The sequence below is a fragment of the Gasterosteus aculeatus genome, chromosome 1, assembly GCF_964276395.1.
Source record: "Gasterosteus aculeatus chromosome 1, fGasAcu3.hap1.1, whole genome shotgun sequence".
NCBI lineage: Eukaryota > Metazoa > Chordata > Actinopteri > Perciformes > Gasterosteidae > Gasterosteus > Gasterosteus aculeatus.
The window spans coordinates 4149642-4168565 of NC_135688.1; the positions used below are offsets into that span (position 1 = coordinate 4149642).

Consider the following 18924-nt stretch of genomic DNA (forward strand, 5'->3'; position numbering starts at 1 on the left):
ACTGATTTGCTACAGAGGTGCCACAGAGGTGCCACTGAGGTGCCACAGAGGTGCCACAGAGGAGCCACAGAGGTGCCACAGAGGAGCCACTGATTTGCCACAGAGGTGCCACAGAGGTGCCACAGAGGTGCCACAGAGGAGCAACAGAGGTGCCACAGAGGTGCCACAGAGGAGCCACAGAGGTGCCACAGAGGAGCCACAGAGGTGCCACAGAGGTGCCACTGCTGGATTTCAGATCTGGTCCAAACCAAAAGTTTGTCCAACAAACCTAAAATGAGTTTAACGCCCCGTCTCTAAGAAAACGGGGGCTCACGTGTCTCAAATAAAATAGAAAAAAATTGTACTCACGGCAGCTGACCTGTTGTACAAACAAAGGCTGTTTCCGTGACGCCCTCCCTGGACTTGCCACTCATTTACTGCCACAAGGAGGATCTCGCTGTCTGACAGGAGACAGTTTGGAAAGAAGCATGCTGATGGTAAGTAGTACATGTTTTATCATACTTTTTAACATTTTAACCTATACTTATCTGTTTATATCGTTTTCATTTTTGCTTGTATATTTTGTATCTTTGCATCTCTTTTTTTTCTTATATTGCGCCAATTCACCAAGTCAAATTCCTCTATGAGCATGTGGCAATAAATGGCTGCTGATTCTGATTCTACCTGGCAAGAAGCATACTTGACACGACGTTTAAAGTTAAAACAAGTTAAAAAATAAAAGTCTGCATGAAGAGATGCATGCTCATTATGCATTTAAAGTATCCTCTTTTCAGTGGGTTACAAACAGCCAACATCAGTGAGCCTTTCCAGATGTCGATGCCGCTGGGAGCAGAGATTGAGCAAAGCATCATAATTAGCAGAAGTCCACTGACATAGAAAAGGTTCATTAACCTCCGCGCTTCAGTTTCATCTCCGCGGGCAGCCTGCAATGTATGCGGCCATGGTGCTGGGACGTCTGGATCGATCGCTGTGGTCGAAGCTCACGTCGCATCGCTGCTTGGATGTGATGTGAGCCAGCAGTCTTCAAGTGTGCAAGACAAGGCTCGGTATTCATAGTGTGAAGCCGCCCTGATGGTAGAGGTGCGCTCTAAACACACCGACCAACCAGTTCTGACTTGACAAAAGAAAACTAGAGGAGTTCAGGGTAAAGCTGTGCAACAGATATTTGAATAAAAGGAGCAAAAAGCATCACTTTTATTTTAAAGTTCACTCTCACTCAAACTAAATCTAATTGTAGGAGGGTTTACAAAATTAAGTCATAGTTTATAAATACCAGAGATTCCCCAAAACAGGAACCCGGCAAATAAAAACATAATCCTATTATTTCAAGTTAATCTCATCCTCCGTGGTGGGAAACTAATACTCAAGCAGGCCTCCGCACCTACAAACAGGAGCTGTTCTTGAGCTGTTCCACCTCCTTTAACCCCTTTTCAGATTCAGATCAGGAATACAGCTTACGAATACAAAGAATCATTTTGATGTTTTTCCGTTCGTCTTGTTTTGTCTCTTCTGATTTGCAACATGAAAGTGATGTTGACATCGATGCCTCACTAACCACGATACACAAGAGGAGCCCATTGTTCAACTCAGTCTCAGTTACATTTGGATGCCATTATGTGATTTGGAACCGATCCGAGCAGCTTCTCCCGCCACCGTTTGCTTCACTTTATTGTCTGTTACATTCAGAGGTTTTCAAAAAAAAAAAGACAGCCAACACCAAAGTCTTTCCAGATGTTGCGCCCGCCGCGATGAAAGTCCGGTCTGAAGCGGATTTGAGGGGCCATGTGGCAGACGGCCACGATAACCTGGAGATCACGTGGGACGCTTCGACGACCCGCGCGCTTCAGGGTCCGACGCTGAACACGATTAAACACGTTTTTTATCCAAAAAAAAAAAAAAAAAAGGCATGCCATTCGGTTCCGTTGGCTCGGTACGCGTGACCCACGTGCGCATGCGTGGCTGCGTTGAGACAGACACAGAGACAGAGAGAGAGAGAGAGACAGAGAGAGAGAGAGACGGGCACGCGCGCTAACGGACGGACACGGCGTCCGAGCAGAAAAGACCTTTCACGCGGAGCGGCGGCCCCGCGGGCACGCGCCCCCTGTTTCCTCTCCGCGTCGTGCCGAGGGATGAACTTTGACGCTCGCATCACGTCGGCGCGTCTCCACGGGTGTCGGTGTTTTTCCCCGCGCGGCGCGCGTCACCCGGGCGGGCGGCGTGAACTTGGTTGCAACATCACCGCGCAGCTCCGCGGATTAACGCTCATCTGTCCGCGCGCGCTGCTGGTGAGTATAGGGTCCCTTCGAACTAACGTGGGGAAAGCGTGCATGTGTGTGTGCGTGCGTGTGTGTTTGAGAGTTTTTTTCCTCTTTTCTGTCTTTTTTTGTCTTGCTGGCTGCAGGCGGGGATCTGGCCCCGTTTGATCACAGGATATCGTGTCGACTTTGTCTATCACGAGGTTTTACTTGTACATCTTCAGTGGCATTTGTTCCTGTTTGGGGCCGTTAGATGGAGAGATTGAAAACTTCCGTTTGCTCCTGCGTTTATTCCACCACATGTTGGTATGATGCCCGTGATCAGTGCAGTTGTTCTAATAATGACGTCAAAGGGAAATATTGGGGCACTTATTTGAATTGGCCAATGCTGAGCTCACAGGCCCCACGGAGCTAAATTGTTATTTTATCAATAACAGAATCCCCAACGGAAACCAACACGCTTCATGTGAGCCGGCGGTATTTGACTGATTGGTTTGTAATTTGTTCATTTGTAACCTGTATGAGCGTTGGTGCCTCGCACACATGATGGCACTCATGTGTCGCCTGAGGTCACGAGTCACAATGGTGCAGAAATGCAGAAAAGTGAAATAAAAGTACAACTATGCAGTAAATATAAGAATAGCAAACACTTCACTCCGCTCAGCCTCTCGCGTGCTGATATACAGTATGAAGAGGATGAAAAGTTGATTTTCAGATGAGTGCGAGCTTTCCCCTTGTAATTATATACAAAGAGGATTTTTTTTTACAAACATTTCTCATTTGTGTCTTTTAAAAAAATCCCTTTCAGCGGCAGCCTTATATCATCTTGAGACCTTTTGAATGCAACAAGCTATCTCCATGTTTTTATTTAAACAAAATACATTTAGGCAGAGATTAGAATATCTATTTTTTTCTCTCCATAACTGAGAACTGTTCAACTGACTGATGTGGTTTATCTAAACCTTATCATCACAGTTCATTGTGTTACAAACTTACATAACGTGGAGTCGTATATCATTGATAGAGAGACAGTTAGCTCGGTAGATTATTGCTCAGGATGGTGCGCTTAGTCACTGCATCATCGCAGAAGCACGCAACCCAACAGATGTGTTTTTTGCACAGATGTTACTTTTAACGGGGCTTTGAAATAAAGCGAATGCAGGCGACTCGGTGCCAATCAGCAAAGACCCCACGACGTGCCGCCCGACTGCAGCGCCGGTGCCCTCGAAACGTTCATCTCTGTCTCGCTCTGAGGCTCACAAGCCCCCACTAGTCCCACCGGTCCCACCGGTCCCCGGTGAGGGTTTCATGGACGTATCAAACTGTGTGCCAAATCTTCATAAAACTCGCAGGCCAAAGGACGAAGCAGCTCCACTTTGGAGAGGATCCGAATCGCCGGAGTGGATACACGTATCATTTTTCCGATTTAGCCGATTAAGAGCAGGGAAAAAATATGTGAGGTGGGATTACCAGCCTCATTCCACATGTCTGAATAAACACACGCACACATCGACAACAAGGCACCTGTCAGATGATCCCGCATTATTACCTGATCACGAGTGTTGTTAGAGGATCTTAAATTCATATACCTTTATTGTACGTTTGTACTGTGTAGGTCTACTACCATCGTGGGGATGGCGGGGTGGGGGGTCCATGGGTTTTTTTCATACAGGACCATTGGCTCCTTTTTACCCTAAGGCTCCTAAATGGGTTAATCCGGCTTTAAATAGATGAAAAAGAATGGCTATTCCACCGGTAGCCTCTGCTTTAGGGCATTAGTTGAAAAACACAATGCTAAAGGAATGAAGCCATTGCCTTTGGAAGGTGGATATGTGTAATTATTTTATTTTCTCTTTTTATTTTCTTTTACTTGTGCTGCGCACAGTGTGAAAACTATTTGCACAAGAGTCGGCTAGGAGCCTTTGTGACGGCAGATGGCAAAAAAACCCACTTATTGCCCCAGCTTTCCAACAGATTAGAACAGAAAAGCAGAAGCTCTTTGTCGGAGCTCCCACTTCGTCTCTGTGCAGAGAAAGTTTTATTGTTCCTTATCCCTGAGCGGTAAACAGCCGTCAGATGATCCCGGGATGAGAGGCCCTCGTCCTTCAGCTCAAGGATACGTAACCGTGGTCCAACGTGTCTGTGTGGGAACAGTCTGCAGACGCTAACTGGAAATGATCTGCTGCTGCCAAAATACAACTCGTCCACCGGATTAATGAAAACCAGATATTCCAAACAAGAAGGCGGAACTAAGCTGCTGAGTCACAGTGTCTGCTCGAAAGCGTGTGTCACTCCTGGAAAACCGAATGCTACACGGATTTGTACGCCTCCAGAGCAAAGCTTACAGATCCTACTGAGATTTTTTACCGAATGCACATTTATTTCGCAACGACGTCCTTTCCAAAATGTCATTTTTGGTGGAGTTCTTCATCATTTTATTCTAGAGCAATGAGGGACTTTTAAGCATGATGACTAATTATTTGGTTGATTTGTTGAGCAACACGTGGCAGCAACAATCATGAAGCAATATAACCATCATATATAGTTTCCTAATACATAGGTCACCGTTGGTGTTTTACGTCAATTTATTATTTGAATTATGCATTTATTCCTAATTATTTCAATCATATACAGTTGCCTCACTATTCCAAATTGCAGGGTCCCCAGATTAAGTTATTATATATATTATTATTATTGGATTATGTGTATTTGAGGTGATTTTCTATTGTGATCAGTACGTAATTGTCCTTTTCTTCAGCACTGTGATAGAGAGAACTCTGATGTTGGTGAAAGGGCTATAAAAAGGTCACTTTTCACAGACTTTACCCGTTCTCACTATGATCTATAATCATCTCCCACAATAATTAACTTAACCTTTTAAGTACATTAAAGGGGTAAAGTCCTACGCCAGAGACAGTAAAAAAACATATGCTATATGTAACTAAAGCAGATATGGCGTCCTGCGTGGGGTGGGAGGGGTTGTCTATCTGGGATTATGTAATTTCACCATAATCCTCCTCCCAGTTAGGAGGTTGTCGTTGGCGGATCTGAGGTTGCAGGTCCAGAAGGAGGAGGATGATGATGTGGAGGCCTTTGCACGAGATGAGGAGAACTTTCAACTGCATTATTCATGTTAATGCCGCGAGAATGTTGGTCGGCAATAACTCGCTTGATTGACGACAACGTTACCACCGTGTTTCTGCTCCCGTTGAGCTCACGCATACTCGCATACTCCTGCCCTGCCAGACCGTTTTTGAGCAAATATTATTGAACCGTGCGCGTGTAATCAATCCCAGGATCTGGGTTGTGAACAATAGTTTGAAAACATCCCCTCCATGCGGAAATGAAGCTTCCCATTAGTTTCCTAATGAAGTGGACACACAGCATGACACAAATTGACTCTGTGAGATTCAATTTGAACTCTTAAGATGGTGTTTATATTGTCCCAATCTTGTCAGTGTTAAATCAACACTCAACGAAGCGTTAACAAGTGAACTCGGAATAAGTGTCAACAATAAATCTGCCCAGTGTTAAATACGTTACAGGTCATTTAGCTGACACGTTTATCTAAAGCGACGCATTTATAACTCATGGTTTTTACATTTTAGCCTGGTTGCAAATGGATCTGATCTTGACACTGAATAATGACTCCAGCTCTTTTGTACAATTGACTCTGTAAGAGTTGAATCAACTTTCTGCAGTGCGATTCAACTCTGCACTTCAACACTTTTGCCGAACACCGGAAGATTAACTCTAAGAATTTTGCTGTGCAGAACTGTTGTGTTTTGGTGCTTTTGTTGCACGGCGAAACCGCCGTGTTGATCTTGTGTTTGTCTTGTGTTGGATCTTGTGTTTGTCTTGGGTTGGATCTTGTGTTTGTCTTGGGTTGGATCTTGTGTTTGTCTTGTGTTGGATCTGGTGTTGTTTATAGAAGTTGTCATCAAGGTATGGTTCATTTCAGTTGACTCATGGTTAATCAGCTGACGAGCACCACTCTCTTCATAGTACTCCGTCATGGTCAACATCTACGACATGTAGACATGTGCGCTCAAGTGTTTTCCCAAACAAAGATTCAAGCCGCGTGTCGCATATCAGTCAACGCGCCGATAACACCTGAACACCGTTGTGAGTCGGCGCCGTCGTAAGTAGTGAAATGACAGTTGGGGTCTGGTTCCATCTTGGCGTGTCGATCGCGTGGTCTCCACCCGGCGGGTCGGGGGGGCGCCGGTGTTTCGCCGGTGGATTCACAGGCGGTATTACGTTACTCTTTTGGAAATGTGTCCACGCGCACGTCTCAAAATAGAAGTTCAGCTGTGCACTCCTTCCATTGACAATTTTCAGCAACGTGCTAGAGATCATGAATCAGAAGGACTGTGCTTAAGATGCACTGTGCATTAACTAGTCACATCTGTTTAACGTCACCTGCCCTTTAATCTGGTTTTAACTCTCATGCAACCAAGCACAGACTTTTCACATGATCCTCAGATCAGGGAACTAGTGTCTATCAGTCACTGGTATGATCCTTTAAACCTTCATCGGCTTCTCTCTCTCTCCCTCTCTCAGCTTCTCGCTCTGTCATTCGCTGATTCATCCGTCCCAAATCTGGTCCTCATCAAGGAAGCTTTTTTTTGTCTGTCTGTGATTCGAGATTCAAGAGTCACGATCGATATTTTCATGTGTACAGTTTTAACAAGTTACTCAATGTAGAAGGAAATGATTATTTCGCTGTTCCCTCCTTCCAAATAATTACAACGACACACTAAAAGAGAACAAAAGGTAAATAAATATATACACACACTAAAGAGAAATAAATATTAGGGCCGTAAATTGATAAATGTTCTTGTTCTTACAATGTTGTTGTTAATGGACGTTGGTTTTTCTTCTAAAGACTAAATCTTACAAGTACTGAGTAATCACTATTTTAGACACTGTTGTTTGATTGTTAATGTTATTTCAAACGCAAAACTTGTTAGGGGTTCAACTTGCTCAAATTTAAAAATCAAAAAGTATTTAGTAGCTAAATAAAGTGATGAGGACCTTATGAAAGTGATAAGGTTTAGTCAAAGGACTAATTCAGTTTAGTCCTTTGAAAACGCCTCAGGTGTGTCTTTTTGGTGCATTTGAATGTCATTGGCTTCTCCTTCAAACGTGTCTCCTTCTGGTCGGTCGTCTTCACATCGAGGTGTGAAGCTGCAGCTGCAACCGCAAACCTCTCTAAAACCGGAAACCCCTTCCTTTCTTACTTTAAGGGGGCTGCCGTTCGAATGAGAGGGGGGGGGGGGGGGGGCATTGTTTGAATACTGGTTTTGATAGGAAGTAGTGTTAACATCTGCCGTCTTCCTTTCTTTACCCTTCATCCAGGGTAACCACATGCACTGTGTAGAAATGAGAGGACCAAGGAGCACGTGAAGATGTCCCCGAATTCAACCAAAAGTAAGCTTTTCATGTTCATTGGGTTATCTGTGCCAAACGTTAATTCTGCTTTAAAATCCAAAGAATGTTAAGACTTTTGACCCTGAGGTCACAGGTTTGAAGTAATTCCGATCCGGCGGTGTGGTACGGCACCTTTGTTGCCACGTGTGCCTCGAGTCACTCCCGAACAACTGCGAGTCTCGTTAAATTATTGTGGGAAAACCCAAAGCTTTTTTCCTTGGATTCAAAACATGGATTCAAAACATGGAAAAAGACCCTTCGCAGTGATTCATTTTCAACCAAGGAGCTGCAGTGGCATTGGGGGTCGCTTCATTTTGTCGTGCCTTGTGCTTGAAATATGGTGTTGGTTACAGTTTGTTTCTCAGTTCGTGGCATGGACTGTTCAGCTCGCTTCCTTAAAGGACCCGTCTGATCACAGGGAGGTTACTAGGCAACCAGCAGAGACGCTGGGAGGTCACCACAGATAACCTCTCGTAATATTGAAACTTTGCTGTTGTTTTCGATTTCTTTTGAATTGAAATATTGTTGACTCTGCCGAACTAGATCTTCTCATCCAACCCTCGGATAGACAGTAAATACTCACTTCAGTATTCCCCCTAAAACTCGACTAACGGGTCAAATCCAAACTGTTTGTTCACATTCAAGGAATTTGGCTAGGTGAATGGTGCATAACAGTTAACTAATAATATTCATTCATTATTAATATATATATATATATATATATATATATATATGGTAATAGACAATTGTATATGGTAAACATGCAAAAAAAGAACATTGTGCTAAAACAAATAAATGATCAGTGTCAAATCTTTATTAATAGAGAAAAGATTTGCAAGGCTGTGTCACTGTAAGACATTGTCCAAGGAACATGTCTGAGTCAGTGGGGGGGTCTCAGGGGGAGGGTCTCCGGCTTTATTGATGAACCTGACTGCAGATTGGGAGAAACAGAGTTTGTGCCGGTGGTCCTGATTGACCGCTTCCTCGAAGATTTTGTGTCCAGTGGGGAGAGAGATTGGCCACGATCACTCTCAGCGTCCTGGAGGCGAGTTGTGAATGCACGGCAGATTGCAGCCAATCACGTGCTCAGCAGAGCGTACGGCGCGCTGCAGTCGGCCCCCCGCCGCGCCCCCCCCCCCCACCCGTCCTTGGCCGCTGGAAATGACTTAGGAAGCACATCCTCTGCCGAGCCTTCTGGGCGATGGAGCTGATGTTCAGCTCCCACTTGAGGGACCGGGTTTGGGACGGGCTGGTATCTGGTACCAGACTGAATTATTGAACAGGCTTCTCCTTCCAAGTGAAACGCTTCTGCTTCATCTGTGGGTTTCACTCTGCCGTAGAATAGAGGCCGTACTGGGTGGGGCCTTTCCTGTTGACTTGTGTGGTTTTCTCAACATAACGTGTCACGCGCTGTAAATTCATTAAGATGCATTTCAGTTTCAATATTCACTACCTGATCTTATACACCTGCGTTAAAGGGGAAGCCAACTGCAGGATGCTCGTCCATTATTATTATTTTTAATATGATACAATGTACCTTAATGGTGTTACAGGGTTGTTTTTCTCATCCAAAGTTCATATAAAGAATTATTACTCAAAGCCAGTATGTGTTGTGCAATTTGGCAATCCGTTTATTTGAACAAATGTACGTCTGCCTCTGTTTTTTATTCTTTGATTTCCAGCATGGTGCCTTAGGCTTTTCCCGATCCTCCTCTTCTTCATCTCCTGTGTCACATTCTACTGCTCCTATGCCATAATTCAGAGGTAACTACCCGCAAGCATTTCCCTTCTCTGCCCCTCCTACTGGGTACCGAGGTCGCACGGTTTGCAGAAATGTCACTTTCTGGTCAAGAAGCCGTACGTCACACGGCCGGCCCGTGTTGTGCTGAGGCACTAGAGTGCAAGTGGACAAACCCTCATCGTGATCATCTGGCAGCCCAGAGCTGCTGGTCCAGTTAGGCTCTGCTCACCGGGCCCGCTGCGCCTTCATGGTTTTTCGGCAGTAACTTTCACGGCAGCGGTGTTGACTGTGTGTGTGTGCGTTTCAGCTACGCAGGAACCAATCGGTCTCCCAACAGCAGCAAGTCGCTGTGCGGCGGTTGGCTAACGCAGAAGAAGTGGGAGAGCCTTAACTTTAAGTGAGTAACTTAAGTGTTTATTTTACAAGCCGGAGGGAGTGGATTTTTTATACGCCAGTCATTTTATTTCAAAATAACTTACCAGGCTTCTTGCAGCGGTTGGGACTGCTGTTTATCAGTCTCAAAGAACAAAAGGAGAAGGAAGGGCACTTGTATAAATAAAAAAGAAGCGTCATGCAGGTTTGAGCTGAAGCGGAATGTGTTGATGCAATGTTACAAAGTTATGATGAAACCAACTCTTGATAAAGGCTTCGTTGTTTAAAACCGGCCCGAGAAGCTTGTTTGTCCTCCTCCGGTTCAGCCGAGTTAAGAAATCTCCCCCCCCTCATTTCTTTCCTCTGGTCCTATTGTCAGTTTATTCAGCTGCGTATTTACTTTTGCTTTTCTATCAGGTTGAGTTGTGTCACAAAATAGTGATATGGCCTCCACCTGTGTGTCCAAACTCCTCAGAGGTCACTGTTTGTTTCTGTGGCTCATTAGATCTTTGGCTGTCCGACCTTTGACCTTTCAAACAACATTCCTAATCCCCGTGTTTACCTCTGTGAAAGAAGGCAAGCAGAGTCCCCCCGGCTGCGTGTTCGTCACACGTCATTACAGTCGCAGGGAGGCCTACCAGGCAATCAGAGTGACATTTCTCTAATTAGACCCCTCCCGGGAGATTTATCCGGATCCCCTGCAAACAGCTAACTGGCACACAAGGGCAGTAAATGTCTGAGAGACTGACTGTCAAAGGCAGTAGGTCATAAACAGCCGGGGGGGCCGAGGCACATCGAAAACAGAAAAGCAACTGTTTCGCGAACCGCTGTACAACCTGAACGATTGTCTCACGCCACGGGAACGTTGTGAGTGTTTAATCCCCCCCCCTCTCCCCCCCTCTGCAGATAAACGCCAACAGGAGGCTTTAATGAGGGGAATTGCTGTTGAACGACATCATTTAAAAATGTTCTGGTTTACCTGCCTGTTAGATGCCAGAACATTTAGGGAACGTTAAGACGAGCTTCTCCGCGGGTGCCGTCCATTGTGTGGTTTTTAAATGCCCCCGAAAAGTGGAGAGCATTTTATTTCCATCCCCAGCTGTGTGTGACGCCTCATTCACGTCCTCCCCTCTCGCTCTCAGCCACAAACCCGAGTGTAATGCAACACGCAGCGGAGCCCTGTGTGTTGTAACTTCTGCTCCCCCATTTCTCCCGCAGCGTTAGCCGACAGACAAAGCTCTTTCTGAAGCTGGAGGATTTCTTCTGGCGGGAGCATCTCGCGTCGCGGCTGGCGTTACCGTACGGCGTCAAGGGCAGCGGTAAGCAACGGGCGCTTCTCCCACTCAGCACATTTCTCACGCGCCCGTACGAGGTGTTTTGCACTTTGTTCTGTTCAAATGTGTGCGTTGTGTTGCTGTAAAGCAGCAGCGCTTTGATAAAAGAGCGCGTCATTGATTGACTTATTTTGCTCCACAATGCAGCCGAAGCGCTACACAAAAGCCTCGTCCGTTTTTGAACAAAAACGCCATTTCAACTTCTCCTTATTTCCTCTTTCCCTCTCAGAGCCGCTGCTGCTGAAAGCTCTCGCCGTACTTGCAGATTATCAGGTGCCAGACAACATCCAGAAGTAAGTGTGGTGCGTTTGCTTTTCGGCGTGACATCATCGCCGCGCTCTAGGGTGCTTATGGCCAAGATGACTGCCCCTCATTATGGTCAACAAAGTGTCACTGCTCAAGTCTCTCTCTCTCTCTCTCTCTTGACAGAGTGACGTTTTGTTTCCAGTCGAACAAAAACTTGAAAACACTCACACTGTTTTTGTATGTGGTGTTTTTTTTCCCTCCCACAGCCTCGAATGCAGAACCTGCGTCGTCATCGGCAACGGCTTCGCCATTAAAAACAGCTCCTTGGGAAGCATCATCAACAAATATGACGTGGTCATTCGGTGAGCGCCGCGCGCAAGTCTCGCTGTCAGTGTTATGGCGTTTCGCTCGCTGTTCCTGTGGCGGGAATGAGGGGATGAAGCCCCTTGTGCGAAATCGAAAGCATCCCACGGTTGTTTTTCGATTATATATTACAAACTAGAATATAGAAAAAAAACACATCAAAAATCGAGTACAGGCAGAAGTTCAGCTGAAAAGGGTCAGATCTTTCTTCTGCCTAACAGGAGCACTGGCAAAGCTTCTTGGTGTGAACAGAAGCTTTACTGCACATCAGGGAGGTTTGTGTTGTCCAATCAGAAGACACCGCTGCGCAAAGGAACTGGAGCAGGAAACAGATGTGGAAGGAATACACCCTTAAGGTCGGGAAGGTCACACGGCGAGTTCCCGTTTCTGGCTCACAGTGTGCGGATCGATGAATTCTGCCCCAACAGTTATTACTTTGAACTGTTCACGCTGCTGAGGAGGAATTATGCTGCTTTCTGAATCCACTTCATGAAGACGTCTTCAAAATCAGGTTTCAGCATCTTCAGAGCTGATTAATCAGAGAGCAGAATAATATATGTATAAATAACGCACAGTTTGGAAACGGAGTTAGAAGTCGCGACCTCCCTCAGGCTTCATGCATTGCACTATTTAAATACAATTGAAGTTTCTTCAGAATGCTGGAAGAAGCTCACGTTGGCCTACGAGGGGAACGGATGTGCTCCTGAAAAGGAGCGTAATTGCAAAAATAAAAATAGAATTAAAAGAAAACCGTGTCCCTGCCTCAGGTTGAATGACGCGCCAGTGAAAGGCTACGAGGACGACGTGGGGAACAAGACCACCATGAGGTTCTTCTACCCAGAGTCGGCCTCCTTCAACCCGGGACAGCACAACGAGGCCGGCACGCTCATGGTCCTGGTGCCTTTCAAGCAGCAAGATCTCCGCTGGCTCAAAGAGATCCTCTATAACGAGAAGAGGGTACAGGATATGTGTGAGAATGCAATCTCTCACACACACACACACACACACACACACACACACACACACACACACTTTCCACCTCAGCCTTTCTCACATAAACACTCCTCCTTTCAGCTTCTTTCCTCGGCCAGTCATCCATATCAGGAAAAAACACTTTAGAGGTTCGACTTCAGTGATGCCCGGGCCCTTCAGAGTTAAATGGAGTTTCCATCCTTCACGCCGAGGCTCCCGGAGCCTCCGGGGCCCCTTTCTGTTAATAGTTTGCAGGGCTGTTACTTGTTATTTTGCACATCACATGTGTGAGTGTTGGATGCAACCGTGTGGCAGCTAAAGTTAAAGATTAGATCTTAAATTTCCCAACATCCTGGGTGTCATGCTTCTCTTTGGTTTGTGTGTGTGTGTGTGTGTGTGTGCTCCCCAGGTCAGGAAAGGATTTTGGAAGCCCCCTCCCCAAATCTGGTTGGGTGACACAAATAAAATCAGAGTGCTGGACCCTCACTTTCTGCATCAGACTGCAGACCGACTGCTCCGGATCCCCCTGCACCCGAATAGCAAACAGGTACCACCTCCACCCCCCCCCACCCCCCTGTTTAGGAGTCAGGAACACTGACGCCGGTTGCAAAGCTTTTCCTCTGTTGCAACTCATGAACAATAACCTTTTGCGTCACCCTCACAAGGATTTTCCCACTACATCCCTCTCCCCCTCTCTCGCTTCTTTATTCCCTTTTCCCGAAACCTCCCGTCTGTCCCCTTTTTGCCCTTCTGTGCTCCCCACATGAATGTTAACAAGGCTCCATGGAGCGTCCGCTAATTGTGCCGCAGTTCCTCCAATGATATCTCGTGAGCGCTGTGATAAACAGTTTACTGGAAGAGGCGCATTTCTGTTGAAATGTCGCCGGGTCAATAGCAATTTTGGGGAGCTCCAATTACCGCGAAACACGATGAAGATTATGCTTCTACTTTCTGGTGTCTCGTTGTGAGATAAGCCTGCGTGTCTTCTGGGCCGCGCAGCGACTCGCTCAGAAAATAATTGGCTGCTGAAGAGAAACCAGCATAAAGCTAAATATAAAAAGTCAAAGATATAGATAACGACTTAATGTCACTGTCACTTAGGAGCACGGACATGAGTTGGCAAATAAAGCGTGACATTTCTTAGCGGCGCACCATTGATCCGTTTTTGTTCCCCGAACTGAACTCCACTCTTTGGCCGAGGTGATTGGCTTTGTAAACATGTTCATCTGACCTGGAACGTTTCTAGCAGTCGCAGGCTGCTCGCCGCGTCCTGAAGTCTTGCGAGTTGATCTGGGGGAGGAAAATGTTGCTTTACGCCTTTTTATCGATGATATCGCAGTCAGACCCCCACTCCAGCCCCCCCCCCCGCAGCGGCGCAGTGCAACTACCGTTTATTTTAAATTTAACTTGAACTTTGAAGGAGTGAACATTTGGACACACACACACACACACACACACACACATAATAACAGCAGACCAACTTCTCTGCCCTGTGCTTTGGTCCTGTGTTGTTTGCATGGATCCAACTGCGGGAAAACGCAGAGATGCCATTTAGTCTTTAGAAAGAGATGTGGCACGTTCATTAGTCAAGAGGTGCAAAGGGTTTTGCTTTTGGCCTGCTCGCTGTTTCCAGATATTATGCTAATCAAAGCTAACCGGCTGCTGGCCGTAGCTTCACAGCAAACCTTTTAATCCTCGTCTAAAGCCAAGAAATGTTCCCAAAGTGTCAAACTGTTCTTTGAAAAAGTTGAGGAGGAGGAGGAGGAGGAGGAGGAGGGGGAGGACGGGGGTGGGGGGGGGCACTGGCATGTGCAACAGAAATGTACTGGCTAGATGATAACACGGAAAGCTGCAGAGAGGGAAGATGTGAAAAGGCTGTTGGGGAAAAGCTTGCGCAGTTTAGGGGATGGAGGAAAGAGTAGAGTAGAGTAGCAAAGTAGAAGCCTGGCCGGGGCAACTCGACTCACTGACTCCTTACTTTAAAACATCTCCATAGAGTCAGAAGATTTCTATTAGATTTTCTATGATTTCAGATTTCTTTGTTTTTTTTCACAGGATGCAATGGGATTTGTGTATTAAATCTCTTTCGGCCGTCGTGTGTGGCTTCTGCCACTGCTGTCACAAAAAATACATGATAACACAAGTTACCACCAGTGCAACGAGCTGTCACATAATAAATAATATATAGATAATAATAGATCATCTACATTTATGAATGAGGAGAAAATCGGTATCCGTGGCTTTAAAGGCCCTTAAATCCGGTTTCATTGCATGCAGGCAGCCCACGAATGGATTTAATTGCTGTGATTTGTGCACTCAATTTAATTTGTTTTGGTTAGAATCTAGAGTGCAGTTTTGTGAGATACTGTAATTATGTTCTATAAATTGTAGGAAAGGCCTGTAAAAGGTTCATTCAAGTAACCAAGATGACTTTCAGTGTTTGGGTCCCTTTTCATAGCGTTATTATATCGTCGTCAGGAAACGGAAGGGAGAGAGATCTTTGGAAACAACAAGCATCAAATGGGTCAAATCAACAGGTTATTCTTGTCATGTAGTGGATGTGTTTTGGTGTTATATGAGAGCCTTGTTTGTGTCTCTATCTTTTTATCTTCATTTTATGTTGTTTCAAATGGCTATTTATCCGTTCAGATACATTTATACTTTTTCTGTTGATATCCATTTATTCTGTCGGAGGACTTGAAAACAAAAGAATGTGTTTTTCTTCTTTCTCTTTTCTGATCCTCCCACATGAAACTGTCAGGAACAGTTATTACCCAAATATGTTAAGACATACAAGGAATTTCACTTGGCGATTAGTGAGCACATTGCCTCTGAGTTCCCGCTCAACTAAATAAAGAATATGTAATTCATATGTACTTTTAGTTGAAGGTGTGCCGCTCCAAAGTATTTTTGAGGGAAATAGGCGTCGACTGACATCAACAACATTGCTTATCTCGAGAAGAGTCTGTTGTGAGATAGTGAGTGTGCTGCTGGATAAGACCCAGTGTGCAGGATGTGAGCTCATGTGAATAAACCACGTCTGGGAGTTTGTTTGGAGAGTGTGGACACAGGCGATGACTAAAATATTACTCACCTCGTGGCTGAGATAAAGATGCGACACATTATGCGGATTGCCTTTGTTTTAAATAAAGTGAGACTACTTTAAATGGGTCAACCTGGCAAGTTTTATCCTGCAAATCCCCGAATGTTCCTTTCAAGTGCCGGGGCTTGTTTCAATAGAACATTGCGTAACGCTCCCATGGATTTTGGCGAATGCTTTTTTTTTTTTAAACTGAGAGAATAAGTGCAGTCATCCTCTGTCGCAACAAGAGCTCCACGTCGCCAACAAATGTCGGTCGAGGCTGAGGTCGTTTGCATTATTCAGAGGAAGCGTCCGACGCCCTCTGACTCCATCTAGTGGTGCGGATGTGCGGATTATTCTGTTTTAAACTTCCACTCAGGAGCAGCTTTCATTCTTCTTATTTACACATATTTCTTATTTCAAAACCATTTGTTAAGCAAAACTGTCAGTGAGCGCATATTTTAGCACAAACAACTGTGGCTTTCGTTGTTATTTGTGTACTGTGTGTGCAGTTTTTGTGTTTTTGTTTTTATAATAATTAATCCCTTTTGGGATCTTTTTTTTTTTTCTACCCTCTCACGGTGCACTCATTACGTTTTCTGTTCTTATTTCTTTCAGCAGCCCGTGCATCCCACCACGGGTATCCTCGCTGTGTTTGTTGCCCTCAACTACTGCGATGTGGTCCACGTTGCTGGTTTTGGATACCCCAAAACAAACAGCCCAAGGCACCCTATCCATTACTACGGATTTGACACCATGAGGTCGATGAAGGTGGGTAGCGCAGGTCGCCTGCAGAGACCGCCCCCGCCTGCAGTCTCTGTTTCTGACACACGGTGTTTATTTCTGTTGCAGAACTCTTACCACGACCTCGATCATGAAGCCCAAGCCTTAAGGCGACTGGAGAACTCTGGAGCTATTTTGTACCTGCACCCACATTTATGATGCACGCACTTTGTCAGTTGGACTCACACAACGCCAATTGATGAAATTTGAACTCGGTTCGGGTCATCCCATTCAAATTAGATGGTAAAGTGCCTTCCGCAGTGGGACACGTCGGCGGTGCGTTCAGTCGCCATGTGGCGGCCATGAGAGTCACGTCTCGGGGTCCGAAGGACGCCTCATATTGTTGAAAGACTTGCAGAGATGATTTAACTGCTTTTTTTTAAACGGCTCACCTCCAATGTGTCGGTAACCCTGGTAAAACGGCTCATCATTCTGCGTAGTGTCTAATCCAGTAAGGCCGAGATCCTCCTTGTGGCAGTGGCAAGTGGGTGGCATCAAACTTGAGAGCCCCACCCCCTACACGGAACCCGCCGGTCCAAACCTAAAATTAGCCTCTGTAATAAGAAGACGGGGGCTCACGTGTCTCAAATAAAATTAAATAAAATTAAATATTTACAGCAGCTGACCTGTCGTACAAATAACAGTTGTTTCTGGGAAAAATTGGCTCCTCCCACCCAGCGTGCCGTCGTGACGCCGACTGATTTACTGGCGATTGCCGCTGCCTGCCACAAAGTTGCCACCCACTTGCCACTGCCACAAAGAGGATCTCGCTGTCACTCGTCTAATCTTTTGTCATGTTTATGGGTTTTGAATCATTACCTTTAATGTGAGTTTGCAGGAGAAAAGGCCAGCGGCGTGACACACATTCGACAACCCAGTGGTCTCGTTTGTCGTAAGTGACAGTACGTCCATATGAGTTTTTGATAATTGAATGCATAATATTCCATCTTCAAAATTAATCTAACTAGATTATTTGTTATTCAACCTGGTCTGATTGAATGCTTCACTGTCAATGTTCATTTTACATGAGATGAAGGGGAAATTAATTGATCACACAGCTGATTTGCACATGATTAGCTTTTCACTTTTAATTTCTTGGACTGGAAATACGACTTGTATTTTGCCAATATTTTTTGGTCACAATTGTTTCGGAGTTCTTATTTATTTAATTTTTATAGTCACCATTCTCTTTTTTTTTTCTTTTCAAAAACAATATCTGTAAATCGTACCACAGGATATTTTTTATGTACAGAATGAAATCAATTTATAATTAAATATAAAAGGAAAAAGGAAATCCAAATTTGATTCTCATTTGATGTAGTTTCCCTTTCAGTGTCAATTAATTTATGTTCCTTTGGGATCCTCGTGTTCATCAGACGCCTTCATGGGAATCACTTCACATGCCTAGATTGCCCCCAGGGGGGGGGGGGGGGGGGGCGCAGTGGCCTGCATGCACATTTACAATTACAACCTTTTAATATCGCTGCACACCACCAGGTGGCAGAGAGAATCCATTGCCTGCACATTACAGAATATGGTGCAGGAGTGTCAATGTACCTGCTGTAGTGGTCACAGCAACTCTAGCACCAGCACATGTTTTAGGGAACGCTCGTGCCCGATGGACATCTGGCAGACCAGAAAACTGCACGACGCTTATGATCGAGAATGACCAACATGCGGTCGCCACTAGCGACGGGTGTTAAGGATGACTTAACATCTGCACGGCCTTCTAGCAGTGTGGCTGTGAAGGGATTTGTCCCCGTGGCATTTAGAAACCAGGCTCACACGTACGGAGGAATTCCTGTGCTTGATCAGTAAAAGGAAATGTTTCTATCTACTTTTACTACTCCGACTACTGCTGCCACGACTCCCGCTGCGAGTGACATCAGCGCTAATAATAACTATAGTAAGCTCTTACTTATTCTAGCATATCCCTGAGGTTCTTTTCACTCAGCTACAAGGAGATGCTCTCATGACTTTGAGGTCGGACTGTAAGAAGGAGGGAAGACGGACGATCTGTCCCGGTGTCTTCTACCAGCACAACGCCGTGCAGGAGGGGTTTTACTTTGGTGTAGAGACGCTGCTGTTGTACATTGGCTCATGTGTTTTGCCTGCATGTTGCTGATAAGATGAGCAATCCTGTTTGCACCCACAGTCATACACCACCCGTGTGCTCCTAGAATTGTCCATTTACTTGTCGCTGGGAGACAAAATGAACCACCATAAAAGCAGATAAGCCTCAAATATTTCTACTACTGATGTACAAATACCTAAAGCATTACACTGTTATAACCCTAGTTATACCACAGTCCTCTACTGGCCTTCTTTGTTAATTATCTCCTC

General features: G+C 45.3%; 1 protein-coding gene across 3 annotated transcripts; it reads left to right on the top strand.

Annotated features, from left to right (window-relative positions):
* The first annotated feature begins 1806 nt into the window (after window positions 1-1806).
* st3gal4 (ST3 beta-galactoside alpha-2,3-sialyltransferase 4) lies at window positions 1807-17875 on the top strand. 3 transcript variants are annotated; one of them, XM_040180841.2, is made up of 11 exons: window positions 1807-2285; window positions 7617-7688; window positions 9371-9452; window positions 9737-9826; window positions 11020-11120; window positions 11365-11428; window positions 11648-11743; window positions 12512-12701; window positions 13126-13263; window positions 16417-16569; window positions 16651-17875. In XM_040180841.2, the coding sequence occupies exons 2-11, from the start codon at window positions 7667-7669 to the stop codon at window positions 16738-16740; spliced, it is 1026 nt and encodes a 341-aa protein (XP_040036775.1). In that variant the 5' UTR covers window positions 1807-2285; window positions 7617-7666; the 3' UTR covers window positions 16741-17875. The 3 variants fall into 3 exon arrangements, with proteins under 3 accessions (XP_040036775.1, XP_040036783.1, XP_077964435.1); XM_040180849.2 differs by having other exon boundaries at window positions 16420-16569; XM_078108309.1 differs by lacking the exon at window positions 9737-9826.
* Window positions 17876-18924: the final 1049 nt, after the last annotated feature.